This window comes from Balaenoptera borealis (assembly GCF_965194805.1).
Source record: "Balaenoptera borealis genome assembly, chromosome: 1".
Taxonomy (NCBI): Eukaryota; Metazoa; Chordata; class Mammalia; order Artiodactyla; family Balaenopteridae; genus Balaenoptera; species Balaenoptera borealis.
The window spans coordinates 95243718-95265169 of NC_138860.1; the positions used below are offsets into that span (position 1 = coordinate 95243718).

The 21452-nt window shown below is 37.3% G+C and overlaps 2 protein-coding genes across 2 annotated transcripts in view; both read left to right on the plus strand.

The window, feature by feature from the left end:
- Positions 1–21452, plus strand: part of SLC16A1 (solute carrier family 16 member 1) — a 36861-nt gene that overhangs the window by 8702 nt on the left and 6707 nt on the right. The window contains exons 2-4 of the mRNA XM_082380240.1: positions 10361–10621; positions 15075–15218; positions 20509–21360. Coding sequence (XP_082236366.1) covers positions 10405–10621; positions 15075–15218; positions 20509–21360 — 1213 coding nt within the window. The 5' untranslated portion in view covers positions 10361–10404. The remainder of the gene's footprint in view (positions 1–10360; positions 10622–15074; positions 15219–20508; positions 21361–21452) is intronic.
- The window catches only part of LOC309623365 (monocarboxylate transporter 1-like), a 146786-nt gene that overhangs the window by 8699 nt on the left and 116635 nt on the right, over positions 1–21452 (plus strand). The gene's annotated exons all lie outside the window — the stretch shown is intronic.

Here is a 21452-nt window from a genome sequence, read left to right on the forward strand (position 1 = left end):
TGGTGCCTCTTACAAGTATACAGTTGTGTCTGATGTAATAAAGTATTGGTTCTACTAACTTGTCTTAAAGCTTTGATAAAGCAACTATACTCCAATTTTTAAAAAAAGCTTTGAAATATCCATAGAAGTTATTTTCTTTTTTTTTAATGAGCAAACAACTTTGTTTGTCTGTTTAGGCCGCATAGCACGGCTTGTGGGATCCTAGTTCCCCGACCAGGGATTGAACCCGGGCCATGGGCCACGGGCCACGGAAGTGAAAGCACCTAGTCCTAACCACTGGACCACCAGGGAATTCCCCCATGGAAGTTATTTTCTAATCTTTGGACATCTTCATTTGCCTCCTTATCCCCATATGCAAGCCCCAGTATTAAAGAGCACTTTAACTTGATCTCATGGTTTTTGTTTTAATTACGCTGCTATTTCCTAAAATGTATTATAGATGTACAGTACTTTAGCTTCTCTGTTGTGTGACTTTGAGGGTGGCCTAAGTGCCTAACCACACACATTGAGGTGGGATAGTGCCCTGGAAGTTAGGGATTTGCAGTGAAAAGTAAAAATGAATTTGCCACTTCTTTGACTAGGTGTCCACCTTTTACCCAAGGATTTTAATTAATGCTCAGCCCTAAATAATCCACAGACTTGTTATATTGGAGTATTAGCTGCTTTTTAATGTAGAAAAAAATGTAATGTTATTGTCTGTCTTAAAATAAACCTTACCATTGTTGACATACACTGTTCTCAGAGTTCTGAATATTGGTATGATTCTTAGTTTAAAGTGTTTTTGCCACAAAATACAATGAAAGAGGAAAAATAGGCTCTTTTTATTTTTTATAATATGAATCAAAAGCCTTTGAATTTTGCAGAAATTCCATATCTAAAAATCTGTCCTAAATTTCTAGTTCACCGCAGTAGCTTTTTTTTTTGTTTTTTTGATGTGGACCATTTTTAAAGTCTTTATTGAATTTGTTACAATATTGCTTCCGTTTTATGTTTTGGTTTTTGACCGCGAGGCATGTGGGATCTTAGCTCCCTGACCAGGGATTGAACCCACACCCCCCTGCATTGGAAGGCAAAGTCTGAACCACTGGACTGCCAAGGAAGTCCCACCATGGTAGTTTTTATAGAAGAAAAAAAAGTAATAACCCATATGTGCAACAATAGGCGATTTTTTTTCTTTTTTTTTTAAAGTATGGTACATCCATAGAGTATTTAGCAAATAGTTCATCTCTCTTCAAGGGTAGTATGTATAATTTCTTGTAATGTTGGTTGGATTTACCCTGAATGATAAGGGAGATTCAAACTGTTGGAAGTTTACAAAATCAAGTTTACATTTTTTTTTTGTAAGTTCTTCATATGCCATTTGATCAGAGTCATGCATTTTAAAACTGCTGAGTGTTTGCCTAACCAGTGAGAGTAGTTATATTTCTCCTTTTAAACTGCACACCTCAGATTGGGACTCAAACCCGATCGTACCTCTCAGCTGGGACTTGAACCCACAAGCTCTGGCTCAGGAGAGTACTCAAATCCACAGTCTCGCAGCTGAAACCACACACCTGGTCCCAGGACTTAATGAAGCTGAGGTTCTTTATGTCTCAGTGCAGAAGGAATTCAGCGAGAGGCAAAGCAATAGGCAAGAAGTAGATTTATTAAATATAGAATGCTTGGAAGGACACAAGCAGACAGGCGAGAGGCTCTGCTCCAGAACTAAGTGGGAAAGCAGGTTTATTTAAGGAGATACACATTCCGTAGACAGAGTGTGGGCCATCTCAGAAGGTGAGAAGCCCTGGGAGACACACATTCCATAGACAGAATGTGGTCCATCTCAAAAGGCAAGAGCAGCCCTGGGAGATACACACTCTACAACACACTCCACAGACTGTGGGCCATCTCAGAAGATGAGAGCAGCACTGGGTTATGGGGTTGTTAGTTTTTATGGGCTGGGTAATGTCATAGGCTAACCAGTGGGAGGATTATTCCAATTATTTGGGTGAGAAGGAGCAGGGATTTCCAGGAATTGGGCCACTGCCCATTTTTTGGCCTTTTATGGTCGGCCTCGGAACTGTCATGGTGCCTGTGGGTGTGTCATGTAGCTTGTGCTAATGTGTTACAGTGAGCGTATAATGATGCTCCAGGTCCACTGAAAGTTGAATCTTCCGCCATCTTGGGCCTAATCAGTTTTTGTCCTGAATGGCTATGACATTCTTTTAAAAGTTGTGCCCTGGGAATTCCCTGGTGGTCCAGTGGTTAGGACTCGGGGCTTTCACTGCTAGTACCCAGGTTTCATCCTTGGTCAGGAAACTTAGATCTTACAGCAAAAAAGGTTGTGCCCTGCCACCTTCCCTCCTGTCTCATTTTCATTAGTACCTTCTGCTTGTTTGTGGGGTTTTTTTTTTTAATTTGTTTTTTGTTTTCTTCATTTTATTCAATTTCAAAATGGAAAAGAAGGAGTTTTCCTAGACCTTGAATCATGTGATTTACCTTGGGGCAAGTGGTTCTGAAAGCCATGAAGCTGGACTAAGGCCAGTTATAAAGAGCAGTAAATTAGCTACTTCAGCACCAATAGCTTCAGTAAATCAGCCTTTCTGGATTTGAATGTGTCCATGTGAGTTTTTTTTTTAATTAATTTATTTATTTTTGGCTGCATTGGGTCTGCGTTGCTATGCTCGGGCTTTCTCTAGTTGCGGCGACCGGGGACTACTCTTCGTTGCGGTGTGCAGGCTTCTCATTGCGGTTGGCTTCTCTGTTACAGAGCATGGGCTCTAGGTGCGCGGGCTTCAGAAATTTTGGCTCACGGGCTCAGTAGTTGTGGCACGTGAGCTCTAGAGCGCAGGCTCAGTAGTTGTGGCGCACGGGCTTAGTTGCTCCGCGGCATGTGGGATATTCCCGGACCAAGGCTCGAACCTGTGTCCCCTGTGTTGGCAGATGGATTCCTAACCACGGCGCCACCAGGGAAGTACCTCCATGTGAATTTGAAACCTAAAACTGGTTTACACTTAGTAACAAATTCTTTTCAGATGATTGATTTTAGATGCTTTCTGCTTTTAAGTTCACGTACTGGCCATTGTCATTTTAGGAAATGACAGTGGCTTTGTTTTAAATATTGATGGAGAAAAGTGTAGAGAACATAATGAATACTATTTCCAGGGGCTTTTCTAACTATTCTGGAGTAGGGGCAGAGCATGAGGGGTAGGGAGCTCAACTTTGGTTTTCCAGATGTTTACTTGCACAATTCCTGAGAGTTATGAGAAAGGGAGAGAAACCAGAAAATCTAGAAGGTGGTTCTTGTCACCACCATCATTGCTAAGAAAAGTTAGGGTTATTTATTGTTTCCCATTGTTCTTTACCCTATCACTTTTTTTCTTTTGACAGTCACTGTACCTCCTTTAATTCTTTTTTTTAAAATATCTTTATTGGAGTATAATTGCTTTACAATGTTGTGTTAGTTTCTGCTGTACAACAAAGTGAATTAGCTATATGTATACAATATATCCCCATATCCCCTCCCTCTTGAGCCTCCCTCCCACCCTCCCTGTCCCAGCCCTCTAAGTCACAAAGCACCAAGCTGATCTTCCCTGTGCTATGCAGCAGCTTCCCACTAGCTATCTATTTTACATTTGGTAGTGACAAAGGAGGCAAGAATATACAGTGGAGAAAAGACAGCCTCTTCAACAAGTGGTGCTGGGAAAACTGGACAGCTACATGTAAAAGAATGAAATTAGAACACTCCCTAACACCATACACAGAAACAAACTCAAAATGGATTAAAGACCTAAATGTAAGGCCAGACACTGTAATACTCTTAGAGGAAAACACAGGCACAGCACTATGACATAAATCACAGCAAGATCCTTTTTGACCCACCTCCTAGAGTACTGGAAATAAAATCAAAAATAAACAAATGGGACCTAGTGAAACTTAAAAGCTTTTGCACAGCAAAGGAAACCATAAAAAAGACAACCCTCAGAATGGGAGAAAATATTTGCAAACAAAGCAACTGACAAAGGATTAATTTCCAAAATATACAAGCAGGTCATGCAGCTCAACATCAAAAAACAAACAACCCAATCCAAAAATTGGCGGAAGACCTAAACAGACATTTCTCCAAAGTAGACATACAGATTGCCAACAAACACATGAAAGGATGCTCAACATCACTAATCATTAGAGAAATGCAAATCAAAATTACAATGAGGTATCATCTCACACCAGTCAGAATGGCCATCATCAAAAAATCTACAAACAATAAATGCTGGAGAGGGTGTGGAGAAAAGGGAACCCTCCTGCACTGTTGGTGGGAATGTAAATTGATACAGCCACTCTGGAGAACAGTATGGAGCTTCCTTAAAAAACTAAAAGTAGAACCACCATATGACCCAGCAATCCCACTACTGGGCAAATATACCCTGAGAAAACCGTAATTCAAAAAGATACATATACCACAATGTTCATTGCAGTAGTATTTACAATAGCCAGGACATGGAAGCAACCTAAGTGTCCATTGACAGATGAATAGATAAAGAAGATGTGGCACATATATACAGTGGAATATTACTCAGCCATAGAAAGGAACAAAATTGACTTATTTGTAATGAGGTGGATGGACTTAGAGTCTGTCATACGGAGTGAAGTAAGTCAGAAAGAGAAAAACAAATACCATATGCTAACGCACATATATGGAATCTAAAAAAACGGTACTGATGAACCTAGTGGCAGGACAGGAATAAAGACGCAGACGTAGAGAACGGACTTGAGGACACAGTGGGGGAAGGGGAAGCTGGGACTAAGAGAATAGCATTGACATATATACCCTATCACTTTTTAAAAAAATCTTCCTGTCGCTTTCAGGCAAACACTAGAGAGTCATAAAATAATGGCTAAGCTAATAGGAAGGCTACTGTGCACATTGTAAGGTTTAAAATATTAAACTTTAATCTCTTTTAGCCTCTGGACTTGAGTATTCCTTCTTCTCAATGGGGCTCTGAATACTGCGCCAGGGGGCCTGCTCACATAAATTTACTTTCTGAATGAGCCCTTTTGTTTATAGCTGAGATTTGGTCAGTTTGAAAGAAAATAGTGTGTTTAGATAATGATATTACACACTTTCTATTAGGTACCATCAGAATTTTTAAGTTAGGAAGGACAGCCATTGGTTGGATGGTGGCAGAACTGTGTTGAATCCACATCTGGTTTTTTGAAGTGTTCTTTTGAAATTTGGATACTCTTCTTATACTTCTTATTTCCTAATGAATCTTTTTAAAGCTTCTTGAAGTTTTAAATCTTAAGTTTTATACTATGGAATAGGGTATTATTAACTTGATAAGGCAAGTTTTAGAGACTAAAAATTGTAACTGCTGTAACTAACTGGGACAAATCATAGCTGGCAGCGAAGCTCAAAGTTTAATCACGTCCAGCACGTATTAGCCGTTGGAGTCAGAGCTTGATGTGTTAAGCAGCTCTACCGTCTGTGTGTGGGTGTCTCTCTCTGTGTGTGCAAACATTCTGAGGCAAAGTAATCCTTTTAGTGGTTCTTTGATTGAAAAATTTCAAGTGCTTTTCTCTTTTTTCATAATTAGATGAAGGAAAAACTCAAAATTAATGCCCGGAGCCGTTCTGTTTAACATAATTTTAGAATCCAGACTGTTCCCTTCAGCAGAACTGAGCTGTTAAATAGCTTTTATTTATATTCATTCCAGTAGAAATTTAAGGAAGCTTCAACATGTAAATATTTTTGTCCCACCTGAATCATAGGTAAGTGAAATGCCCTAGGATGAGGTCTTTACTCTTTCACCTGGGTTATATTTTTAATGGAATTATTCGCCAGATTCTCAGATTCAGATACCCTTAACTAAAAATCATCTCTCCTGAGAATAGAGGCCTGAGATCTTCTGCTTCTCCTTTTCTAATTTGCTTTATCCAAACGCCCTTAGATCCACTACACAAGGAAAGTGTAGCTCTCATTTATCCCAGTTCTTACTGTGGTTCACTGCCACAGGCTGTAAAAATCTCTGGGGCCCCCAAAGAAGGGAACATTCCAGAATACATAGTCCCAGAGAGAAAGAGTCTCGTGACAGGGCTTAAGCAGAAATATTGGAAGAGGCAGGACCTTATTCCATCTGGACAACCCACATCCAGTTGGAGTCTCAGAGGAGTGGAAAGAGGGAATGGTGAAGAAGCAATATTTGAATATATGGTGGCTGAGAGTTTTTCAAAATTGATGGGAATTCTGTTTTGTCGGTGTGATTATCTGTTAGTTTTATAATCTGTATTTTCTCAATAGTGTTTTTTTAAGATTTTTCTCTGGCTTGTTAGATTTCCTTAAACTGTAGGTTCATGTTATTCATGAAGTCTGGAATATACTTAGCCATTAACTCTTGAAAATTGTCTCTTCCCTACTTTCTCTATTCTCTTCTTCCAAAGTCCCATTAGATGTTTGCCAGATCCTCCCATTCTAAACTCCATGTTTCTAAACCTTTCTCATAGCTTCAGAATAAAGGTCTCCCTGAATTTTATTTTCTTCAAACCCATCCTCCAGTTCATTGTGTTTCTTCCCAGCTATGTTCAGTCTGCTTGTTAACCTATTAATTTTGTTGAATATACTTTTCATTTCCAGAAGTTCTGTTTCAAATTAACTAGTCTTTTTATAGTATTTTGTGTGTGTGTGTGTTTTCTTTTAATGCGTTATTTCATGCTTTTAATCATTTTAAGTATCCGTATCCAATGTCTATAGTTCTGGCTGCATTGGATTGCTTTTACTTCACTCATGGTTAATTGATTCTTGGTGTGTTTTGAAAATTTAGATTGTCAGCTTATACTTGGCAGAGCTTTGTCTGTGGGAAATCTTTGCTAGCAAAATCAAACATAATATATCTCTGGAAGAACAATGGAGGTTTCCCACAGATGTTCCCGTGCCAAGCATAAGCTCACACAGGCCTGTAGTTGTGAATTCTCAGAAGAGAGTCTTCTCTCCTCTTCTTTGTCCTCTTCCTTTTCCTATTCTTTCTTTTAACCATCCAGATAGGCAAGACAGAGGAATTTGCCTGCCATCTTCTTTTCCTTCTGTATTATCTCCCTGTGCCACCAGAGTTTATCCTCCTTGCCACTGTCCTTGATTATATTTTTTGTTTTGATCAGCTATATTGAGGTATGATTCACATACAATAAAATGTGCCAATTTAAGATGTACAATTTGATGAATAATTACTGCCACAACCATAATAATAGAGCATTTCCATGACCAAAATCAAGTTCTCTTGAAACCCCTTTGCAGCCTCCTCTCTCCAACCCCCGATCTGTTTTCTAGTACTATAATTTTGCCTTTCCTAGAACTTAATGTAGGCTCATGTCTAGCTTTTTTTCACTTAACATAACGCATTTGTGATTTATCCATGTTCTTGCATGTGTTGGTAGTTGGTTCCTTTTTATTGCTGAGTAATGTTCCATTGTATGGCTATACCATGATTTGTTTATCCATTCACTTGTTTATGGACATTTGGGTTTTCAGTTTGGGCCATTATGAATAAAGCTACTAGAGAATTCTTATATACATCTTTGTGAAGATCTGTATTTTCATTTCTCTTGGATAATACCTAGAAATGACTGGGTCACATGTTAAATGTATATTTAACTTCATAAGGAGCTGCCAAAATGTTTTCCAACTTGGCTGTATCATTTTGATTTACCACCAGCAATATAGAAGTTCTGTTTGCTTCATACCCTTACCTAGTCTTGGTATTATCAGTCTGAAATTTGGTCATTTTAGTAGAGATATATTAGTATCTCTATTAGGATTTTAATTTATATTTCACAAACGAATAACAATTTTTAGCATTTTTTCACGTACCTCTTAGGTAAAGTATCTTTTCAAATCTTTTACACATTTTTTAATTCTGTTGTTTGTCTTTTTGCTATTAAGCCATAAAAGTTCTTTTCATATTCTGGACATGTCTTTTCTTGGATATATGATTTGGTATATATTTTCTCCCAATCTGTAGCTTGAAATTCAATTTATAAACTTTGTGTGTGTGTGTGGCTGTGTTGGGTCTTTGTTGCTGCACACAGGTGTTCTCTAGTTGTGGCTAGCGGGGGCTACTCTTCATTGAAGTGTGCGGGCTTCTCATTGCGGTGGCTTCTCTTGTTGCGGAGCACGGGCTGTAGGCAGGCGGGCTTCAGTAGTTGTGGCGCACATGCTCTAGAGCGCAGGCTCAGTAGCTGTGGTGCACGGGCTTAGTTGCTCTGCGGCATGCGGGATCTTCCAGGACCAGGGCTCAAGCCCGTGTCCCCTGCATTGGCAGGTGGATTCTTAACCACTGTGCCACCAGGGAAACCCCAATTTATAAACTTTTTTTTTTCTTTTTAATTATTATTTTTGGCTGTGTTGGGTTTTCGTTTCTGTGCGAGGGCTTTCTCTAGTTGTGGCAAGCGGGGGCCACTCTTCATCATGGTGCGTGGGCCTCTCACTATCGCGGCCTCTCTTGTTGCGGAGCACAGGCTCCAGACGCGCAGGCTCAGTAGTTGTGGCTCACGGGCCTAGTTGCTCCGTGGCATGTAGGATCTTCCCAGACCAGGGCTCAAACCCGTGTCCCCTGCATTGGCAGGCAGATTCTCAACCACTGCGCCACCAGGGAAGCCCTAAACTTTTTAATTAAAATGTTGCCATGTGCCTTCAGAAATCTTTGCCTAAATTTTGATTTTTTCATATCATAGGGGTGGGTTATCTATTTAGTTGTTTAATTTCTCAGTAATATTTTGTAGTTTTCAGTGTACACATCTTATATATAGTTTATCAGATTTACCCCTGTTCAGTTTTTTGGTCCTGTTGTAAATGTTTTGTTCGGTTTTTTTTTTTATTTCAAATTCTGATTGTTCTTTGCTGACTTATAGAGTTGATTTCTATTTATGGGTCTTGTATCCTGAGATCTAGTTAAGTTCATTTTTAGTTCTAGTACTTTTTTTTGTATATTCCTTAGAATTACCTACATAGACAATTATGTCTTCTGTGAATGAAGACAGCTTTACTTCTTCCTTTCTAATCTTTATGCCTTTTATTTCTTTTTCTTGTCTGCACAAACTGACTAGAACCTTTAGTACAATGTTGAGTAGAAGCGATGAAACCTATATCCTTGCCTTTAGGGAAACTTCCTTTGGGACTGTCTTCTTCCTACCCCTAGAATGTCCATTGTCTTAAGTCATATTTGAAGTGTTCAGATGGATTGGAAGGAACAGTATTTAGGAGATGACTTGTACACTACTCCTGCACTATGAAGTTAAGATTTGTGTTTTAGACTAAATGCTGCAGCCAAGAGTGAGTTTGTCATCTGTGACCTGTATTTATTTATTGTGTAATACAGTCTGAGTGGAGATAATTTGAAATGGACATGCTAACATACTGTTGTAGGATGAGTTATAGTATAGGGTGGAAGTTGGCTTTAAATAAATTAAAGGAGACATTCATGAGAAAATAGGTAAGCCTACTATCAAACAAACACTCCCATCTTCTCCCTATTCATAATCTAACAGGAAGTTTCATTTTCTAACCTTGCTATTCATTAGTACTAGGTGGCTTCAAGAAAACGGGATAATCTTTGATTTGAAACTACGATCTTTTGACATTATAGTTCAACTTGTGAGTTTAACTGTGGTTGTATTAGTTTCGTTGTTTAGGAGTTTAACCAAGGAAGTTAGATAAAAGGAAACTTTTCTGAAATAATTTTCCAGGTCATTAAATGAAATTCTTATGTGTTGAGAATGATCTTTTATTTTGCAAATTGCTACATATCTAGTGAATCAGGTACCTACTTCCTATCACTTTTAAGTCAGCATATTAGTAAGAGAAAGTCAGTATTGAAGAATACATGGGAAAAGGGAAAAACTTATAAAGCCTGTATTAAAACCTGAAACTTTTGTAGGGTATGTGTTATGTGAATTTTGCAAGCAGATAGTCAAATAAGACATTTATTTACTTATTTAGTTATTAGTAATTTGAGGAATTATATTAACTGCTAAGACAAGAAGGCTTATTTGAAATACAAAGGCTACATTTACTGAAAAGGATTTGTTTCAGTTATGGTTTCTTAAATGGTGAGGAGCTGTTTTCCTTTAAGCTACTAAAAAATGTGGACAATATTGTGGCTCTGAAGTCTCTTTTTCTGATAACGTCCTTAGAAGATAATGTATATTGGCCAAGTAATGTTGAAAAATAGTTCAGTTACTTGAGAGCTAGGTGTAAAGGGTGCTTTGTTGTTGGGAATGCTAGGTGGGAGTGCTTTATTGCTGACATTTTATTTAAATTTTGTATCGTTTAGATATTTGGATTTGGGAGTGCTTTATTGCTGACATTTTATTTAAATTTTGTATCGTTTAGATATTTGGACTTGAACTGCATTTTGGGATTTATCTACACCAAAAATGCCACCAGCAGTTGGAGGTCCAGTTGGATACACCCCCCCAGATGGAGGCTGGGGATGGGCAGTGGTAGTTGGAGCTTTCATTTCCATCGGCTTCTCCTATGCGTTTCCCAAATCTATTACTGTGTTCTTCAAAGAAATTGAAGGTATATTCAATGCCACCACCAGTGAAGTGTCATGGATATCTTCCATCATGTTGGCTGTCATGTATGGTGGAGGTAAGTACCCACTAAGGCCTGCTGTTTTAATTTTCATTAAGCAACCAGATGCTCTGTTTAGGTAACTTTAAAAAAATGTTTTATTCGGTGAGGTGTTTTGAAATGGTATTTCTCAAAGCTTTATGTTTAGAGTCACATTTTTTATTCTTGTTAACAATGACAACTCTTGCTTTGTTTGTTGCACTATAGTATTCTGAAACAGAAATAAGAAATTGTGAGGATTTGTTCCAATTCGGTATCATTGAACTTAAAAAAGCTCTCAGAGGGAAAAAATTTTTTTTAAACTCTCAGAAAAATGACATGTGCACAACTTATTTTTCTTACTGCTCTCTGCTAGACTCTTGAGGTATAAATGTAAATAAAGATTTTTAAAAATTAATGTTGGGAGAATTAAAGTAAATCGGGCTAACCTGAATAGCACAGTTCAAAGTCTGAGGTAAAATCTTTTCATAATGTTAGAATTAAAGAACTGGATAAAATCCTCCTTGTTTTGTTCCTTGTGATGTAACTAGTCCTAAAGCATTTCAGCTTCATCTTAAACTTAAGTTTTATCATTTTTTCCCTTTCTGTTTTCTTTGACATGTTGTGAAGAAAATGTGGAGAGTAAGTTGCTTACCTTAATATCATTTAAAATACTGTGGGTTTGTTTGTTTGTTTGTTTGCCTTGGAACATCAAAACACAATTTAACATGTAAAAGTCAAAACCTCCCATAATAATAAAATATGTAGTTGCTTAGTTAGCAGAGATGCGAAAGTTAAGTGTATTTATTTTTTGGGATTGACAGGGTTTCGTGTTGCTTATTTAGCCAAGCTTTCACTTTTTTAATCATAATTTAGTGCCTCAGATTATTTTCACATGAGCTCTTTAATAGCCCAATATAAAGATTCTGCATTTCAACTGTAAAACCTTAGCTTAGGCTTCTAATCTGGTGGCAGATTCAACCGATATTTACTATAAGCCCTATGCACCTAGTCCTCACTAGGCTAGGTGTGAATGATAGAGAACACTGATCTTGATCCCTGCCCTTGGGAAGTTTGTAATCCTCTTGAGACAATAATGTAATCTCATGAAACAGGAATAAGTATTTGAAGTCCATAAATTAGTTCAGTACTTAATCTCATTGCACAGAAAAACGGGTAAGTTTTTTGTGCCTTTGAAATTTTGAACGTATGCCTGTTTTGTCTATTTTAAAATTAAGTACTTTTTAAAAGAACGTAAGTGCTAAATTATAGTACTTACCTTTTTTTCATGAGCCCAGAGAAATCAAAAGGGATTTTGGACCAATAATTTTGGAGGCTCTGAACTTGATCTGCCAGGATTTCTAATCAGGTTTTGACTAATGACTTGAAGAAATTGGCGTAAATATTATCCAGAGGTACTCCAGGTGCTCAGTGTATCTTTAAGCTGATTACAAACAAGAGGTTCACTGATAACAAACAAGAGGTTCACATGTTGCAATTCTAAGAGCAAGAGCTTGAGAGCTGCTTGCCTTTTGCATCAGAAGTAAGTGATGTCAGTTGTGCTAATTGCACATGACACTTTCTTTTGGGAAAACAGTTCCTTCTTTGTCCTCACCCAGAGATAACTAACACGTTTCTCTGAATTTGTGTTATAATAGGCCTACAAACTGTACCCCTCTCTATTTTTAATGATAGCTAATTGGGGCCATTCTTCCTGAAATAACTCTGAAAGATAAATTGCATATCAAGAGCCTTGTGGCATAATTTTTACTAAATGGGTTATTTTGTTTTGTTTGGCTCCTAGGTGGTATGACCCCATAAGAATTATATTTAAAACTGCCTTAATTCTTTAACTTGTACATTTCGGCCACACCCTCAACACTAATATGTTTTGAGTTGTGAGTGGTTTAGGGTTCAGTTTTCCTTCCTCCCTCCCTCCCTCCCTCCCTCCTTCCCTTCCTTCCTTCCTTCCTTCCTTCCTTCCTTCCTTCCTTCCTTCCTTCCTTCTTCCCTCCCTCCCTCCCTCCCTCCATGTGCTTTGGTTCACAGATACATACTGATACTTGTTAAAGTATATTTTTAAAGGAGAAGATCTTAGTTACTTACTCTTGGTTTTTGTTTGAGTTTTTCCTTTTTTTTAACATGAAAGAAAAGTATGGGGGGGGTGGGAGGAATTGGGAGATTGGGATTGACACATATACACTATTGAAACTATGTATAAAATAGATAACTAATGAGAACCTACTGTATGGCACAGGGAACTCACTCTACTCTGTGCTCTATGATGACCTAAATGGGAAGGAAATCCAAAAAAGAGGGGATATATGTATACGTATAGCTGATTCGTTTTGCTGTACAGTATTGTAAAGCAACTATACTCCAATAAAAATTAATTTAAAAAAATAAAAGTATAAATTCACATATTTTCCGTTCCACAGTAATGTCATCGTAACATTCCTAGTTTAGAACTTAAAATACTGCAACCTTACAGCATTAACTTCTACTTCACAGAGTCAACAGTGTGGCAGTATTTTTTTATCTTTGTAATTCTGACTATACAAAAATCTGTTTAATGACTAATTTATATGGACATATTTCATGAATATTCTTTCAATATTTAATTCTTTCATCATACACAAGCTGTAAATTCAAATTATTTCCAAAGCAGCTGTGGCCTAATATTTTCATGAAGTGACTTAGAAGTTTGATGAGAACTTGTTTATACACATCCTTGGTTGAGCCTGTAGTCTCTCCCGCAGCCATTTCTTGACCCAGAGAGAATTGGTCCTCCAAAATACTAGGATATCAAAAGCTTTCATTCCTTCTTGCATGTTTATTATATGTATGTATACATATATACATACGATATTTTGAATATACATACCATAATTTGAAATTGGGTTCCCTGGGGCCAGAGCCTGTCCTTTTAATCATAGTGCACCATACTGCAATTCTGAATATAGTTGCATTAGAATATGAGTAATGCAGAATTTTTCATAAGTGTTTATGGAAATAAAATATGTCAGCGTATGATCAGTAGTATATTCTGAATATGTGCATTCTGTGTCTGTTTTTAAAAATAGACTTACTATCTTCTAGGGAGGTAAGTATAGAATAAACAGAATAGAGTCAGAATTTACCATGCTAATAGAAGAAAAACTTGATTTGTATGTCTTCTGCTTTATAACTTTGGAACTGTAGTTCCAAAAATACATATGTAATGGGGAGAAAATGGGCTGGATTCGAAACTTGGTTCTCACTAGCTGCAAGTTCAAATATTAGTTCTTCTTGTGGTCCCCTTCCCTACTGATGCATTGCAGTGACCCTTTCTTATTTGCAGTCATCTGCCTTAACAAGGCAGACATGTTATGGTGTCATGTAAACAAAGTTGTTATCTCCAAAGTCCAGAGCCATGAAGTAGGGACATAAATATTATAAATAAATGAAATTCAGAGAATGTCAAATGTCATTCATTTGTAATCAGCAAATATTGTTAGTCTAAGAGTTGTGTTACAGCTCTTAAAACATTGTTTGCTTTAGATAAGACTCATAATTAAGACTTAAAATTTTGGAAAAGGGGAATTACAGTTTATACCTATTTGTAGCAAGTAAGGAGAGGCCATTTGATTTTTTTGTATTTGAAAACTGATACATGAAACGCATAAAATCTTTTTATTTGTGATCCTTATAACACTACACTTTTGTTTGGTTTCTTCTCTCACGTTAAAGAAAAACTGATTTTTTGGTATGCATCTCTTTAGCTGAGGAAATTTAATCTGGTTTATGTTGTTAAACCTGAGAATGTTTTGACCATTATCTGACTTAATCTTCTACAAACATTTTTTCATAGTTTTGCTGTCACAAAACAGCAGTATAGGCATGGAACCCAGTTAACCCTAGAAGACATTCCATTCAATTTAATACCTGAGATATCTAGGTGTAAATGGGAACAGTTTTGTTTTGTTTTGTTTTAAATTTAGATGTCCTAATTGCAAAACTACTGAACTTGGGGGAAAAAATATGTATTTTGCCTTTGTTTTTTCTTCTTTTTAAAAAATATGACACAAACTACACTTATGGTGATTTGTAAAGAATACTCTTAAAATCTCTCATCAGTCTGCCTATCCCAAAAATTAATATAGAGCAAATTTACTAAATATGTGTTGATCATATCCTAGATAAATCAAGAAGCCTATGAACGTCTGTTACCAAGGCTTTCAGCCTATTATGCCTTATAAGAGAAAGATTAAGGAAAGACTAGAGTCTTCTATATTTTAGTAAAATTCCATCCAAGATTTCAAGATAGAGAAGATACACAATTAATGATTCTTCTAGCATCTTTATTTTCCAGCACACATACCTATGATTATGAAGTAATTATAGATAACAGTATTCTTACCATTGCCTTTTGTTGTATCTGCTTATTTGGAAGGACTTGTCATTTAGTGCCATCAATGCCTTGTGTACCACTAAATTTTTGATTATCTCTTAGGTCCTATCAGCAGTATCCTGGTGAATAAATATGGCAGTCGTCCAATCATGATTGTTGGCGGTTGCTTGTCAGGCTGTGGCTTGATCGCAGCTTCCTTCTGTAACACTGTGCAGGAACTTTACTTGTGTGTCGGAGTCATTGGAGGTGAGTTGATTCATTTTCAAGCATTAATATATTGCTGGCTATTTGGTATTCACCTGCATTGGTCTTTCAGATATTTTGAGTGAAAGTCCCTCCTTATAGAAATTATCATTTTGACAACCTGTTAATTTAAGAGCAATAGAAAATCAAGTTTTAAAAGAAATTGCTGTCATACAGTAGGTGTACATTGTTGAATAAATGAATTGAAAGAAATGATTGTATCCCTTGTCTTAAGAATAGTCAGTGGTGTGTAGATAAAATGTGTCCGGCAGTCATTGCAAGGGTGGTCATTGGTTACTATCTCTGTCTCACTCTCTCTTTTTAAAAAAATTTTATTTATTTATTTGTTTGTTTGTTTGTTTATGGCTGCGTTAGGTCTTTGTTGCTGTGCGCAGGCTTTCTCTAGTTGTGGCGAGTGGCGGCTACTCTTTGTTTGCGGTGTGAGGGCTTCTCATTGCGGTGGCTTCTCTTGTTGCAGAGCACGGGCTACTCTTCATTGCGGTGCGCAGGTTTCTCATTGCGGTGGCTTCTCGTGTTGCAGAGCACGGACTCTAGGCACACGGGCTTCAGTAGTTTTGGCTAGCGGGCTCTAGAGTGCAGGCTCAGTAGTTGTGGCGCATGGGCTTAGTTGCTCCGTGGCATGTGGGATCTTCCCAAACCAGGCAGGGCTCGAACCCACGTCCCCTCTGTTGGCAGGCGGATGAATTCTTAACCCCTGTGCCACCAGGGAAGTCCTTTCCCCTTATTTTAATAGCCAAATTAAGATAATGAACTGCTGATGAGTATGATAAAAAAAGATTATGTATAACTTCACAGTCCAGAGACTTTGACTACTAACATTTTGATGTATATATATCCTTCCCAACTTTTTTCTATACACAAACATAACTTTTTTCAGAACAAAAAGGGATACGGTTACATAAAGTATTTTGTAACCAGTTTTTGTCCCTTAAGAGCATATCATGAAAAACAACAATATGTATGTCGGGCACTGTCTACATGCTGTGGGCATAGGGCAACAAGTCCAGCAAAGTCGTGCTCTTTCATGGGAGGAGGCAGACACTGCTACTCACAAATAAATAAGAAAAATCAGGGAGTGATAAATTCTATACAAAGACCTTGCTGAAGAGAAGACCTTAATAGAGTAACAGCAGGGAACTAGCTTTGTGAAAATCTAGGGGAACATAGGCCCTAAATCAGCAGCATGCTTGTTAGCACTGGTGAGAATGGTCTGGTATGAGATCAGGGAGGTAAGGCCAGGGTAAAGGTTATGGACAGAAAGCCAATAGCAGGTTTGCAACAGGGGAGTGACCTAGTTTGGTTTACTGGTTTAAGTGTCTGTGAATAGCTTAGACATAAATGGTAAGAAAGAAGGGGCCAGGGAGAGAGCATCTCCAAGTTATTTGAATATTTACTTATACTAGCACCATTTATTGAATACTTCTTGTTGCAGTAATTTAAAATATTACTTTTATCATACATTAAATGTTTATATATATTTTAGGTATATTCCTGGACTTTATGTCCACTTTCTTGGTTCAGTGTTTACCTATTCCTGAGTCAGAGTCACACTATTCTATTGATTGTAGCTTTTAAAAGTCTGTTTTAAATATCTGTTCTGTTTAGTCCCATCCTGCATCACCCGAAAGTTTCTGGTTGACTCCCATGTATTCTCTAGTATGTTTTAGAATCATTTTACCTCATCTCCAAAATGAAATGCACTGATATTGTCATTGGAATCACGTCAAGTTAGCACTTTCATTTGGGGAGTATTGACATCTTGGCAATGTTGTGTTTAATTATACAAAAACTTTGTGTGTTGGTTTTAATTCTCTGTCCCTTCAGGAAAGTTATACAATTTAGCCATTATAAATTGCACACTTTAAAGTTTTTGGTGCTGGTGTAAAAGGAATAATTTTGTATTGCCTACTTTATTTTAAAAACTGTTTTTAAAACTCTATTTGATAACCGTCTCCTTAATTACCGTCTTTGCTTATAATGATCCTTCACGTGACTTGCCAGATGACAGTTAATCACCTTCAAATAATATAAATAACAATTATAAAAATAACTACTAACATTTATTGAGTGGTTACTACATGCCAGGCACTAAGTTCTTTAGTCACAGCAGTGCTGTGCGCCTGTTTTACATACCAGGCAACAGTCACAGGAGGGTCAACATGTCTGACATTACACAGCCAATAAGTGATGATGACGAGATTTGAACCTACAGAGTCTGGTTTTATTTATTTTTTTATTTTTTCACCACACAGTTGATCCCCTTACTCATTTCACCCTCTGCCCCTTTTTCTTTGGTGACCACTACTCTGTTCTCTATATCTACATAATTGTTTGGTTTGGTTTGTTCATTTATTTTGTTTTTGTTTGTTGGTTTTGTATATTCCACATATGACTGAAATCATTATGGTATTTGTCTTTCTCCATCTGACTTATTTTACTTGGCATAATGCCCTCAAGCTCCATCCACGTTGTCGGAAATAGCAACATTTCATCTTTTTTTTATGGCTGAGTAGTATTTCATTATGTGTGTGTGTGAGGGGGGTATGTATACATATACATCAACGATCTTTATCCATTCGATCATTGACGGGCACTTAGGTTGTTTCCATATCTTGGCTATTGTAAATAATGCTGTGATGAACATGGGTGGGTGCTGTTATCTTTTCAAATTAGTGTTCTTTTGTATTCTTTGGATAAATACATAGAAGCGGGATACCTGGATCATATGGTCGTTCAAGTCTTAATTTTTTTAGGAATCTCCATACTGTGTGTGTAGTGGCTGTACCAGTTTATTCCCACCAACAGTGTATGAGTGTGCCCTTTTCTCCACATCCTCACCAACAGTTGTCATTTCTTGTTTTTGATAATAGCCATTCTGACAGGTATGAGGTGATCTCACTGTGGTTTTGATTTGCATTTCCCTAATAGTTAGTGACGTTGAATATCTTTTCATGTGCCTGTTGGCCATCTGTATGTCTTCTTTGGGAAAATGTATATTCAACTGCTCTGCCTTTTTTTTTTTTTTTTTTTTTTTTTGGCCACTCCTCACAGCATGCGGGATATTAGATCCCTAACCAGGGATTGAACCCATGCCCCCTGCAGTGGAAGCGTTGAGTCTTAACCACTGGACTGACAGGGAAGTCCCAACTCTGCCCATTTTATAATTGGAGTTTTTTGTTGTTGTTGAATTGTATGAGTTCTTTATATATTTTGGACATTACCCCTTATCAGATATAGCATTTGCAAATAACTTCTCCCATTCAGTAGGTTCTCTTTTCATTTTATTGATCCACTTCCTTTGCTATGCAGAAGCAATTTGACGTAATCCCATTTGTTTATTTTTGCTTTGGTTTTCTTTGCCTGAGGAGGAGACATATCTAGAAATATATTGCTAAGACCATACTGCCTGTATTTTCTTCTAGGAATTTTATGGTTTCAGATCTTATATTCAAGTCTTTAATCCATTTTGAATTAATTTTTGTGTTTGATGTGAGATAGTGGTCTAGGTTTTTTGTTTCTTGGGTTTTTTTTGGCATTGGCTGTCTGGTTTTCCCAACACCATTTACTGAGGAGACTATCCTTTCTTACTGTATGTTCTTTGTTCCTTTGTTGTAAATTAATTGTCCATGTATGCATGGGTTTATTTCTGGGCTCTCAATTCTGTTCCATAGATCTATGTATCTATTTCTCTGCCACTACAATGCTGTTTTGATTACTATGGCTTTGTAGTATAGTTTGAAATCAGGGAGTGTGCTACCTCCATCTTTGTTCGTTTTTCTCAGGATTGCTTTGGCTATTCGGGGTCTTTTGTGGTTCCATATAAATTTTAGAATTTTTTATTCTATTTCTGTGAATAATGTCCTTGGGATTTTGATATGGATTGCGTTGAACCTGTAGATTGCTTTCGGTAATAAGGACATTTTGACAATGTTGATTCTTCCAATCCATGAGCACGAAATATCTTTCCATTGATTTGTGTCTTCAATTTCTTTGAACAGTGTCTTATAGTTTTCAGGGTGCAAGTCTTTAACCTCCTTGGTTAAATTTATTCCTAGATATTTTATTCTTTTTCTTAGGATTATAAATGGGATTGTTAATTTCTGATAGCTCATTGTTAGCATATAGAAATGCAACAGATTTTGATTTATACTGATTTTGTATGCTGCAATCTTATTGTATTTGTTTATTATTTCTAATAATTTCTTGGTGGAGTCTTCAGGGTTTTCTATACATAAAATCATGACAGTGTACAAACAGTGACAGTTTTACTTCCTTTCCAATTTGGATGCCTTTTATTTCTTTTTCTTGCCAAATTACTCTGGCTAGTCCACATAGCCTGGCTTTAGAGCTCACACTTGAAACCGCTATACAATATTATGTCCTACTTTCCATTACTTATATCTTTTTTTAAGTTTATTTTTCATTTTATTTTTTATTGAGGTATAGTTGGTTTACAGTATTAAGTTTCAGGTGTATAGCACAGTGATTCACAATTTTTAAAGGTTATATTCCATTTATAGTTATTATAAAATATTGGCTATATTCTCTGTGTGGTACAGTAGATCCTTGTAGCTTATTTTATATATAATACTTTGTACCTCCTAATTCCCTACCACAATCTTACCCCTCACCCCTTCCCTCTCTCCACTGTTAACCACCAATTTGTTCTCTATGAGTCTGTTTCTTTTCTGTTATATTTGCTAGTTTGTTTTATTTTTTAGATTCCACATATAAGTGGTAACATACAGTATTTGCATTACTCTCTCTCTAATTTATCTTATTTCACTTAGCATAATACCCTCCAAGTCCATCCATGTTGTTCCAAGTGGCAAATTTTTGTTCCTTTTTTATGGCTGAGTAGTATTCCATTGGGGGGGATTTTATTTTTATATATATCTATCTACATCTTTATTCATTCTTCTGTTGGTGGACACTTAGGTTGCTTCCATATCTTGGCAACTGTAAATAATGCTGTTATGAACATTGGGTCTTTTGTAGTTTCATGTAAATTTTAGAATTTTTTGTTCTATTTCTGTGAAAAATGTCCTTGGGATTTTGATAGGGATTGCACTGAACATGTAAGGTTGCTTTAGGTAATAAGGACATTTTGACAATGTTAATTCTTCTAATCCATGAGCACAGAGTATCTTTCCATTTATTTGTATCTTTTTGAATTATATACCTCTTAATTTCTTTGTCTGGTTAAGTAATGCCAAATATGTTTCTGACATTTATTGGAGTATGTGATTCTTTTTTCCCCCCCTCTCCCCAGGTCTTGGGCTTGCCTTCAACTTGAATCCAGCTCTGACCATGATTGGCAAGTATTTCTACAAGAGGCGACCGTTGGCAAATGGACTGGCCATGGCAGGCAGCCCTGTGTTCCTCTCTACCCTTGCCCCACTCAATCAGGCTTTCTTTGGTATCTATGGCTGGAGAGGAAGCTTCCTAATTCTTGGGGGCTTACTATTAAACTGCTGTGTGGCTGGAGCTCTGATGAGACCAATAGGGCCCAAGCCAACCACTGCAGGGAAATATAAGTCTAAAGAATCCCTTCAGGAAGCAAAAAAGGGGGCAGGTGACGCAAATACAGATCTCATTGGAGGAAATCCGAAAGAAGAGAAAAGATCAGTCTTCCAAACACTTAATAAATTCCTGGACTTATCCCTGTTCAAGCACAGAGGCTTTTTACTCTACCTGTCTGGAAATGTGCTCATGTTTTTTGGACTATTTACACCTTTGGTCTTTCTTAGTAATTATGGCAAGAGTCAGCATTACTCTAGTGAGAAGTCTGCCTTCCTTCTTTCCATTCTGGCTTTTGTTGACATGGTAGCCAGACCTTCTATGGGACTTGTAGCCAACACAAAGTGGATAAGACCTCGAGTTCAGTATTTTTTTGCTGCTTCTATTATTGCAAATGGAGTTTGCCATCTGGCAGCACCTTTGTCCTCTAGCTATATAGGATTCTGTGTCTATGCGGGATTCTTCGGATTTGCATTTGGGTGGCTCAGCTCAGTATTGTTTGAAACGCTGATGGACCTTGTTGGACCCCAGAGGTTCTCCAGTGCTGTGGGATTGGTGACCATTGTGGAATGCTGTCCTGTCCTGCTGGGGCCACCACTTTTAGGTATAGTATGTCTCTTTATTTCTGTGGTTCTAATAACATAAAACAGAAGATTAGGAAGGTGATAGAAAGCAGAAATCAGTGAGCTGCTTGAT